This window comes from Saccopteryx leptura, chromosome 3, assembly GCF_036850995.1.
Source record: "Saccopteryx leptura isolate mSacLep1 chromosome 3, mSacLep1_pri_phased_curated, whole genome shotgun sequence".
NCBI classification, from domain to species: Eukaryota; Metazoa; Chordata; class Mammalia; order Chiroptera; family Emballonuridae; genus Saccopteryx; species Saccopteryx leptura.
The window spans coordinates 308,167,554-308,179,768 of NC_089505.1; the positions used below are offsets into that span (position 1 = coordinate 308,167,554).

Genomic DNA, 12,215 nt, shown 5'->3' on the forward strand with positions numbered 1-12,215 from the left:
GAATAGTGATTAGAAACCGAAATCTGAGTGTTAGGTTTGTTCATTACCAGTGAGGTGTTATTGCTTCTAGACCCTTTCAGCAGATAAAGCTAGGAAATAGATATCTGTGTACTCACCTTATCTCCGTACTCCCTACTCCTCACGTACCTGTATGTGACTTTCTATCTGTATATATTAAAGACTGTGTTTATACTGATAGTTCTGGTTCCAGTCCAACTCTACAGGGTTTATTTCAGCCTTTTGTTTATTTGTAACTTCTATCTAAACAATGAGAAATATGGTTTTCATTTTCTATGATATATTGTTTCTTCAACTCTGTTTTACACACAAAATAGTTTTAGAATTGCTAACCCTGTGAGAAACAAATTTACTAAATAGATTACAACATTTTATATGTAGTTCTTTTAGTCTTTAGCCTTATGGTACCCACTCAAAACATTGTTTCCAAAGTTATTTAGGTTAGTTCTCCACACTCTTCAATGGGATAATGTTGTTCCTTTATAATAAAATTAAGTTCACTTTTTAATGCCTGTTTTCCGTTTCAGTCCCTCTCACATCTTTGTTTTAATTGGGTATTTATTTTTTGAGTATGGTAAACATTACTGTAATTTAAGATTCAGAGCTACATAAAAGGTATACTCAGAGAAGTACCACTTCCTCCTCCTTCCTACCACATTATTCCTCTTTCCATCCTCTTCCCACACCTTGCATGTAACCAGTCTCTTTTGTTTCTAGTTTTTCTTGCCTGCTTTTCTTTAGCACAGATAAGCATATATATGTGTAGTTTCATTTTTTACTTTTTTTACACAAAAGGTAGCATACTGTATTAGTTATGTTTTTTGCATAACACATTACCCAGCTGGATGCTGGGTGATTGTGGCTTGGCTTCATATGAACTTGCAGTTGAATGAGTGTATCACATTGTTAATTGGGGCTTCAGTCATTTAAAGGCTCTATTGGGCTAAAGAATAACACTTCCAAGCTCACTCAATTGGCTGTTGGTGAAAGGCCTCTCTTCTTCACTGTCTACTGGCCAAAATGACCTGAGTTTATTAACCTATCGGTCTCATAGGGCTGTTCAAAACATGGCAGCTGTCTTCCCCCAGGGTGAAGAGGATCAGAGCGAGCAATAAGACAGAGCTGCAGTATCTACCTGTGGTCACCCAGACCATCCCTGGTATAGTATGGCAGGAGACCCTACCAGGAAGTGAATTGTTGGCCGTCTGAAGGCTGGCTATCATACATGCAGTAGATACTCTTTTGTGCTTTGCTCTTTTCACTTGGCAGTGTGTCTTGGAAAGCATTCCATGTTAGTCCTTAGAGATCTTACTAATTTTTTTTTACAGATGCATAATACTCTAGGACATACTATTCTGTTGACTCTTATTTATTAACACTGAAATTATTTCTATTTTGCACCTATAAGTAATAGTTCTGTTGCTTTTCTAAAGAAGTGAATAACAATGTTACCATTTTTTAATGGCACAAATATGTTTTATTTGACTTTTTCAACAAGTTTTTATTATATTGCTTATATGTTCCAGGCCTCATTTACACAGTGGCGAACAAAACCAACTTGTCCACTGCCTTTAAAAATCTTCCAAAATGTGGGACATAGATGGGGAAGATGAACCTTAAACTAATTATCATACAAATGAATATGTAACTGAATTATGATAAAGGCTTTGAACATATTTCATGTCACAAAGGATACTTAGTTCTTTCCTGTGGATAGTCATAGAAAAGTACAAGAGGGAAGGGAGAGAAAATTAAAGGGTGGGCAGGCTAATTTAAATTTCACATTTACTAAAATTCTAAGCCAGATGCCAATTAACTTATATTTACTACTGATATCCTTTCCCCTGCTCCCTCCAATAAAAGTGTTTATGAGCCTGGCCTGTGGTGGCACAGTGGATAAAGTGTCGACCTGGAAATGCTGAGGTCGCCGGTTAGAAACCCTGGGTTTGCCTGGTCAAGGCACATATGGGAGTTGATGCTTCCAGCTCTTCCCCCCCCTTCTCTCTCTCTCTGTCTCTCCTCTCTCTCTCCCTGTCCTCTCTAAAATGAATAAATAAAAAAATTAAAAAGTGTTTATGAAATGTAAAGTTTTAAAATTTTAATGAAGAGGCCCTGGCTGGTTGGCTCAGTGGTAGAGCGTCGGCCTGGCGTGCAGAAGTCCCGGGTTCGACTCCCGGCCAGGGCACACAGGAGAAATGCCCATCTGCTTCTCCACCCCTCCCCCTCTTTTTCCTCTCTGTCTCTCTCTTCCCCTCCCGCAGCAAGGCTCCATTGGAGCAAAGATGGCCCGGGCGCTGGGGATGGCTCCTTGGCTTCTGCCCCAGGCGCTAGAGTGGCTCTGGTCATGACAGAGTGACGCCCCGGAGGGGCAGAGCATCGCCCCCTGGTAGGCAGAGCGTCACCCCCTGGTGGGCGTGCCGGGTGGATCCCGGTTGGGCGCATGCGGGAGTCTGTCTGTCTATTCCTGTTTCCAGCTTCAGAAAAATACAAAAAAAAAAAAATTTTAATGAAGAGCCTGATCTGTGGTGGCACAGTAGATAAAGCATCAACCTGGAACACTGAGGTTGCTGGTTTGAAACCCTGGGCTTGGCTGGTCAAGGCACATAGGGGAGTTGATGCTTCCTGCGCCTCCACCCTTCTCTCTCTCATTTTCTCTCTCTCTCTCTTTTTCCTCTCTAAAATGAATAAATAAAATCTTTAAAAAAATAAAGTAAAAGAAAATTTTAATGAAGAAAATGCTAATTTCTGTCTAGAACAGTGGTTCTTTTTGTATTTTTCTGAAGCTGAAAACTGGGAGGCAGTCAGACAGACTCCCGCATGCACCCGACTGGGATCCACCCGGCACGCCCGCCAGAGGGCGATGCTCTGCCCATCGGGGCATTGCTCTGTTGCAACCAGAGCCACTCTAGCGCCTGAAGCAGAGGCCATGGAGCCATCCTCAGCGCCCTGGCCAACCTTGCTCCAATGGAGCCTTGGCTGCGGGAGGGGAAGAGAGAGACAAAGAGGAAGGAGAGGGGGAGGGGTGGAGAAGCAGATGGGTGCTTTTCCTGTGTGCCCTGGCCAGTAATCGAACCTGAGACTCCTGCACGCCAGGCTGACACTCTACCACTGAGCCAACCGGCCAGGGCCCAATTCTTCACTGTTAATTTGGAAGTTAACTTCCTCATGAATGGGCTAAAGAATTAGTCTGAGAAATCTGTTCTGATTCTAACTGTGCAACAGGTTATGCCCATCAGTTTTCTTATCTGTAAAAGAAGCAATTCAGACCATAATTATAGGGCTCTTTTTACCTTTTGGCCATTAAAATGTTAATTTAAATTTATTTTGTAAATACATATAATTCTGGTATTTCCATATAACCTGGAATATTACTAGGAAATATGAAATGTTCATATGTGACACCATAAAATATTTATCTTTGTGGAAATTAATTCTGTGAAAATCATTCTTATTAGGTCATGAGGACCAAAAGAGATGTGTCTAAAAGGAATAAAATGCTAAAAACTGAAACCTAGTTCTTCTGATTGTTACTGTTTTTAGCATCTTATAAGTGAGCCAGTGTTACCGGTGATATTGTATATAATGATGACAGGTTACCTAAAATAAAACTAACATTTACAAATTTTTTAATTCTTATTAGGTGACTGGGCAGAGGCATTTTAATACTCATTGTAATTTTATTTATTAAATGTAATTTTTATTTTTTGCCTGACCTGTGGTGGCGCAGTGGATAAAGCGTCGACCTAGAATGCTGAGGTTGCCGGTTCAAAACCCTGGCCTTGCCCGGTCAAGGCACATATGGAAGTTGAAGCTTCCTGCTCCTCCCCCCTTCTCTCACTCTCTCTCTCTCCCTCTCTCTCCTCTAAAATGAATAAATAAATAAAAATAAAAAAAATAAAAATGTAATTTTTATTTTTTAATTCAAAGGCATTTGGTAAGGTGACATTAGAACATACTACAGAAGGGTGTACACTGAAAAGTTCCCTCCTTAACCCCCACCTCCTGTACCTAACCATTATTACTACTTTCTATGTATCTTTCTAGACTCCATTTCTGTATGTATAAGTACATACAGAATGAATGTGTGTATTTTATTCCCCCATCTACTTTTCCTTTTCTTTTAGTGAAACTTTTAATTGGATAAATCCACTATTGGCAACAATTCAGTTATTATTCTAAGGCTGTTACAATAATTTGTTTTATTTTGGTTTTGTTTAGATAATACATTTACATCATTCAAACACTGAGTAGAATGAGAAGACAATATATAGTGAAAGACTTCCATCTCTTTTTTTTACTAGTTTTCCATCCCCCAAAGAAGTGACCTTTTTTAGTTGGTTTTTGTGTTTTCGTATATTTTATGTTCTTTGTTTCTGATGGCCTATAATTAGTAATGAGTGTAACATTATTCTTTCAAATTGTAAACAACTTATTTTACAAATATTCCAGCTTATTCTATTTTTTTGCAGTTGCAGGAAGCCAAACAGATGGAAAAAGAAAGGCACCGGCAGCAGCATCATCTGCTGCAATCTCCAGTCAGCCATCATGAGCCTGAGTCACCTCACCTTAGGTATCTGCCACCTCAGACTGTTGATCATATATCCCAAGAACATGAAGGAGACCTTGATCCCCATTCAAATGATGTGGATAAAAGCCTTCAGGATGACACAGAACCTGAAAATGGATCTGATATTTCCAGTGCAGAAAATGAACAGACTGAAGCTGATCAGGCAACTGCAGCTGAAAGTAATCCTTTTGAGAAGGGTTTGTGGTGGGTGGTGTGTGTGTGTGTCTGTGTGTGTCAAGGGAATAGTGTGGGAATATGTTTTTGGTAAATGTAGAAAGGGTAATATGATTTAATGGATATCAGACACATTGTGGTAATTGTGTGCTTTCTCCATCCTAGGTAGTAAAGTTAATTTTACTTTAACCCACAAGACATCTGTGAGTTGATGACACTATGCATTTATTAACATTTCATGAGCAGTGTGAGTTACAGACTTGTTTTGGAGGAGATAGGTGTTACTGAAGAGGGTTATAAATGTGTTAGCATGTTATACAGGAACTTAAGTTTTCTTATTAAAATTAGTTTTACAGCAAACAAGACCCATTTATTTGGTAAGGTTTTCTGGAATGTGATTGAAATTTTAGGAAATGATTATATTCAGAAAATATTATGGTAGCCCTTGCTGGATGGCTTGGTTGGTAGAGCATCATCTTGAGGGACAGAGGTTGCCAGTTCAATCTCTGGTCAGGGCACATTCAGGAGCAGATATTCCTGTCTCTCTTCTGCTCTCTCTCTAAAATCAATAAAATAAATATTTATTTATTTATTTATTTTAGTAAGAAGAGGGGAGGCAGAGAGACAGACTCTCTCCCACATGTGCCCCAACTGGGATCCACCCAGCAAGCCCACTAGGGGGCGATGCTCTTCCCATCTGGGGTCATTGCTTCATTGCTCAGCAATTGTGCTATTTTTTGTAGTGCCTGAGGCAGAGCCACAGAGCCATGCTCAGCATCTGAGACCAACTAGTTCAATTGAATCGAGCCATGACTGTGGGAGGGGAATGGACAGAGAGAGAGAGAGAGAGAGAGAGAAGAGGGGGAGGGTGGAGAAGCAGATAATCACCTCTCCTGTGTGCCCTTACCAGAATCGAACCCAGGACACATCCATAGGCCGGGCCACTGCTCTACCACTGAGCCAACTGGTCAGAGCCAAAACAAACATTTAAAAAGATATTATGGTAAGAAAGTATTGAAATTAAATATAAAATGAAATCTTTATAGTAATTATCTGACATACAAAAATATTTCATTTTTATATTGAGATGTCCTCTGATATTTTTTTCTTTATTTTATATTTTTAATGAGAGAGAGAGACAGACAGGAAGGGAGAGGGATGAGAAACATCAACTTGTAGTGGTATTACTTTAGTTGTTCATTTATTGCTTCTCATATTTGCCTTGACCATGGAGCTCAAGCCAAGCCATGACCCCTTGCTCAAGCCAGTGATCTTTGCGCTCTAACCAGCAACTATGGAATCATGTCTGTGTTCTCGTGCTCAAGCTAGATGAGCCCGAACTTAAGTCAGCAACCTTGGGGTTTCAAAACCTGGGACCTCAGCGTCCCAGGCTGACGTTCTGTCCACAGCACCACCACTGGTCAGGCTGACACTTTTTCCTATGTAAATTTGTAAGGAAAAGTTTATAAGATTATAAAAATTAAGTTATATTTATTTATTTTACATGTTTATTTCTCTGAAAATAGTCACATGAAGTTGTTTTTTACCTCCAAACAATATTCTCAGTTCTTCTATAAAACTGCCAGGGAGTTTGGTTGTTCCCTTTGTTCTTCCTTACATTGGCATCAGAAAAGGATAGAAATGCTGTTGCCTCTTTAGTGTGGTGTGGAAAACTAGGATGGTTAGTGCTCAGTTACAGTTCATCTGAATTGTGTTTTCATCTTACCTTGAGGAAAGACTTCTATAATTTCAGCTTCTGATTTTTTTTCACCACGTCTTTTTCATAACCCAATAGTGGCATGAACGTCAGCACTGACATGAACAGATGCTGTACTAGTTTTAATAGTACTTTATTATTTATTTTGAAAAGGATATTTTGATAAACCAAACATGTATTCATAATACTTAAGCTAATAGAGAAACTATACTGCTTATATGATTTACATATTTCTAGCCTGCCCTTGTCAAAATTTCCCTTACTTTCACTGAGTATATTAAGGGGCTGATTCAAAGGGCTAATCTCTAATATAGGAAGTTACTGTATTTTTCACTCCATAAGATACCTGACCATAAGACACACCTAGGGTTTTAAGGAGGAAAATAAGAAAAAAAATATTCTGAATGAAATGGTGTGTTAAAATATTTAATAAAATACCATATTTTTTGCTGCATAAGACTCATGGGCATTTTCCTCTCCACTTTTTTGGGGGGGAAATGCATCTTATGGAGTGAAAAATACGATACTTCTTCCCTTATTTGTCATATTCTGTACTAGGCACTGTGCTAGGACTCAGCGTTAAAAAGCTGATGTAGGTACAGCTCTTACTCTTAGAGTGCTCATGGTCTGCCTGGATGGTCAGGCATATATATGAGACACAATGTGATACATTTCATGAAAGTGGCATGCACAGTGTAATTCTCCTGAGGAGAGTTAGGACATACCTTTGTGGTGGAAAATGATGTTTTTTAGCTGAACTTTCTTGTATAGTGTTAAGTATTGGCTAGCTAGAAAAATTTAAGAATCTTTGAACAGAAGAAACAACATGGAGTGAGACCCAAGTAGTGAAAGAATCTACTGTACTGTGTGTGCAGTACCACTGTGGGTACCCTATAGCAGTGGTCCCCAGCCCCCGGGCTGCGGACCGGTACTGGTCCGTGGGCCATTTGGTATTGGTCCACAGAGAAAGAATAAATAACTTACATTATTTCCATTTTGTTTATATTTAAGTCTGCACGATTGTTTTATTTTTAAAAAATGACCAGATTCCCTCTGTTACATCCGTCTAAGACTCACTCTTGACGCTTGTCTTGGTCACGTGATACATTTATTCGTCCCACCCTAAAGGCCAGTCCGTGAAAATATTTTCTGACATTAAACTGGTCCGTGGCCCAAAAAAGGTTGGGGACCACTGCCCTATAGGATACAGAATTATAAATACGGTGTAATTATCTGTGGCATAGTCATGATTGGCCTTGAATGTGTTTTTCTCCAAATAGCTGATATAAATGAAAATTCTTCTCGAGAGCCATTGGTTAAGAATGCATGCTTTTGGGTTAGATCAGGAGTCCCCAAACTTTTTTTTTTTTTTTTTTTTTTCTGAAGCTGGAAACGGGGAGAGACAGTCAGACAGACTCCTGCATGCGCCCGACCAGGATCCACCCGGCACGCCCACCAGGGGGCGATGCTCTGCCCCTCCCGGGCGTTGCGACCAGAGCCACTCTAGCGCCTGGGGCAGAGGCCAAGGAGCCATCCCCAGCGCCCGGGCCATCTCTGCTCCAATGGAGCCTCGCTGAGGGAGGGGAAGAGAGAGACAGAGGAAGGAGAGGGGGAGGGGTGGAGAAGCAGATGGGCGCCTCTCCTGTGTGCCCTGGCCGGGAATCAAACCCGGGACTTCTGCACACCAGGCCGACACTCTACCACTGAGCCAACCGGCCAGGGCCCAGGAGTCCCCAAACTTTTTACACAGAGGGCCAGTTCACTGTCCCTCAGACCGTTGGAGGGCCGGACTATAAAAAAAAACTATGAACAAATCCCTATGCACACTGCACATATATTATTTTAAAATAAAAAACAAAACAAAATGGGAGCAAATACAATGCTTAAAATAAAGAACAAGTAAATTTAAATCAACAAACTGACCAGTATTTCAATGGGAACTATGCTCTTCTCACTGACCACCAATGAAAGAGGTGCCCCTTCCGGAAGTGTGGCAGGGGCCAGATAAATGGCCTCGGGGCCGCATGTGGCCTGTGGGTCATAGTTTGGGGACCCCTGGGTTAGATTATTTGCCTTGAATCACTAGCTGTTTGACTTTGGACATAATAGTTCACTTCTCTAATCATTTCCTATGTGTAATCAATTACTTGCTGTTACTCTAATCTATTTCTGTCAGATGATTTATATGAGAATTGACTCTTGATTCATTAGTCATTTTGTGCACATTTTAGTGACTATATTCAGTTTTGTTGAAACTGATTTTCAGACTAGTTCATTTTAGCCAACTAGAGCACAGAAATACAAAGCTTAAGAAGGGTAGAAAAACTATCTGCCAAGACATTTATATGTTTTTAATCTGCAGAAGCAGCTAAATACTATTGTGTTGGGATTTTTTTTTTTAATTGAGAGGCAGAAGGCAGAGACAGATTCTTTCGTGTGCCCCGACCAGGGTCCACCCTGCAAGCCCCTTCCAGGTGATGCTATGCCTGGCTGGGCCACAGCTCCATTGCTCGGCAACTGAGCTATTTTAGTGAATGAGGCAGAGGCCATGGAGCCATCCTCAGCACCCGGGGCCAACTTTTGCTACCATTCAAGCCATGGCTGCAGGAGAAGAGAGAGATGGGGGAGAAGGGAAGAAGCAGATGGTCACTTTTCCTGTGTGCCCTGACTGAGACTCAAACCTGGGACTTCCAAATGTCAGGCTGAAGCTCTACTGCTGAGCCAACAGGTCAGGGCCCAGATTCTTTTTTTTTTTTAAATAAAATAACTAATTTGACAAGCTTATTAAGTTTCCCCTTGTGGCATTCAGTATTTTGTAGAATGCAGCAAACAGTAGGGTAGGATCAGAGAACAATAGAGAGGACAGGCTTCTAGAAGCCAGAATGATAAATAGTGGTCATTTATAGTGGTGTGAGTGGGACTGGTGGTATAGACAGCAACACTAGTGGCCAATATGCATTCTGAAGCCACTGGTGTAGGACAGTAGCTCCCAGAACAGGGTCGTGGTTCCCAAAGCATCCTAAAGTACTACTTGAACTTTCCTGATACATTTCAAGAAACACATTAGAAACCCTATATTTATCTACAATAAGTCGTACAAACTAACTAATGCCAACTTTTTTATTAATTTATTTTATGCTGATCAGAAGTTGATTGGCAGCTATGTTTTAAATTAATGTTAAATTGGAGAATGAGTTATATTTTACTTATTAAATTTTATTTTACGTTGGATATTTAGATTCTGTTGGGAAATAAAACAATGTAAGGAAGGCCTGGAATTCACTGGTGGAAGGCAAGATGGCCCTATCTTTGCTTCTTCAAGGACCTCAGTACATTAAGGCACAGTGATGAGCTTGTTATTATTGATGAGCCTAAGTTAATCAAAACAAGCTTGATTACATTTAATATTTTATTTGGCAAGTGTGGGACATGTTTGAAATGTTTTATTCAAAATATTTTTAAAAGTTTGGTTCTTAAAGGAATAATCCAGAAATTCACTTAAGTTGTATAATTGTTTAATAATTTATCAAATGAATCTTTGTTGGAACTGACTTGAATCTATAACATTTTACAATTTGATTTGGTTATAAATTTTGATGGTTTAACATGTAATTGCTTCTAGTTTTGTATCTTTTATTTTTTAAAAGAAAGCTTTTTATTATAAATGTTTAGTTAAAGTTTCTAAAATAAGATAATGTCTTCTTGAATTTTTTCTTTTTAAAGCATTATCTAAAAATGATATATTATATGATGGAGAAAACCATGACTGTGAGGAAAAGGCACAAGACATTGTACAGAGCATTGTAGAAGAAATGGTGAACATCGTTGTTGGAGGTAGTGTATTCTACTAGAATTAGTTTATTCTGTCTTACAGTATTTATCCTGACTTTGGAGACTATTTTTATAATGTGTGGATTAAAAAGTGTTAAAAAATATAAGATAAGCTCTTTCTCAAATTAGTGTGTGTATGTATATAGAAAATGTATTTAAATACCTTTGATTATAGAAAAATGCTTTTCTCCCCCAGCTTCAGTTATATTTTACAAAATTCACTATTCCCCAACCCATTAAAAAATGGTTAATACCAATTTATTTTTTTATTTTGTGTTTGGTGGGAGAGGGGCAGAGATATGTTCTCCTTCCTCTTAAATGTGCTAAACTTTAAAAATTATAAAATGTTTTAAGTTGATTTGGTTTTGTATATTTTATGTCTTTATTGGAAAAATGATTTCTTATAACTTCATTATCATGACCAAGTCATAGTTAATATAGGGCCAGCTTTCGTCTTATGGATTATATTATTAAAAGGCTTTAAAATTTGTTAGGAATTTCATTCAAATTTTCATAGATAGTATTATTATAGGATTAGATTTGAGAACAGTCCACTGAAGCTTATGTAATTCATGGTTTCCTGCACAGGGACTAAGCATAATACCTTGTAACATATACTTCTAGAAGTATGATTAAATGATCTGAACATACTATATTTTCTAAGATTTTCTGTAAGATTTTGGTCCATCGGTCATATCATTCTTAGTTTTCCAGTGCTGTTAAAGTCTTTGTCTCTTGTTTATATAGTATTTTTCCTAGTAATTTCATGGGGATTTGTCAGAGAGGAAGGTAAATTAGTGGGTTCCATTCATCACCTTGAAAATAGTTTGCACTATATTTAGGGGACAGTTAAGGGAGAATTAGAGGAGAAAAAAATTGAGAATAACAGTATCTGCCTCTATTAAGTACTTTCTGTGTATCCTGAACGATTTTATATGCTTTACTTACATTTATTCAATTTGTCCTTCCCAAATGCTAGGATGTTTAGGTACTCTTACTGTTCCTTTTAATTTTCTTTTAATTAAGTTTATTGGGATTACATTGGTTAACAAGATCATGTAGGTACTATTCCCTTTTTTAAAGATTTTATTTACTGATTTTACAGAGAGAGGAGAGAGAGGGGGAGAGGGAGAAAGAAGTATCAATGGATTAATAGTTGCTTCACTTAAGTTGTTCATTGGGTGCTTGCCTTGTGTGCCTTAACTGGGCAAGCCCAGGGCTTTGAACAGCAAACTCAGTGTTCTAGGTCAACACTTGATCCACTGAGCCACCACAGGCCAGGCATTACTCTTCTCTTCTTTTACAAATGAGGAAGTTGAGGCACTGAGAAGTTAACTTGTAAGAAGTAATAAAATAAAGATTTTAACTCAGGCTTTAAAGCCTGAAAATAAAATCAAAGAAGGTTTTCAGTTCTTCTGAGTAATTTTCTAAGAGGAGGAGGAGGAAAAATTATTGATAAATATTGATTATTTCTTTCAGAAATTTGATTAAAAGTGGGAAATGGATAGTAGTTAAAATGTGGCAAGAGTTGAAGGAAGATTCTTTTTTTTAAGCATGAAAAGATTTGAGTATGTTTGTTGAGTATTGTGGAAGACCCAGTCGTGTGCTTGAAATTGCAAATGGCATATTTATAAGTAAATACTTAGGAGAGCAAGTTACTACTCAAGGCAAGAAGAGATAGATTTGAGGATGAATGAGTAGTTCACATTTGAAATTCAAAGGAATATTTTTCCCCTGAAATGAGAGGGAAGAAAAGATTTATAGCTGATGTCAAGGAACTTTATAGCTGATGTCAAGGAACTTTATGGTGGGGTAAGGGAAAGTGAGGAAGCTGATGTTAAATTACCTACCTCTTAGCTCAACAGAAGGTGACAGGTCTTTGTTAAGAGAAGGTGAAGGAGGGGTGTT

General features: G+C 38.6%; 1 protein-coding gene across 1 annotated transcript in view; it reads left to right on the plus strand.

Annotated features, from left to right (window-relative positions):
* The window catches only part of ARFGEF1 (ADP ribosylation factor guanine nucleotide exchange factor 1), a 126,031-nt gene that overhangs the window by 48,049 nt on the left and 65,767 nt on the right, over positions 1 to 12,215 (plus strand). The window contains exons 6-7 of the mRNA XM_066378928.1: positions 4,488 to 4,764; positions 10,200 to 10,310. Coding sequence (XP_066235025.1) covers positions 4,488 to 4,764; positions 10,200 to 10,310 — 388 coding nt within the window. The remainder of the gene's footprint in view (positions 1 to 4,487; positions 4,765 to 10,199; positions 10,311 to 12,215) is intronic.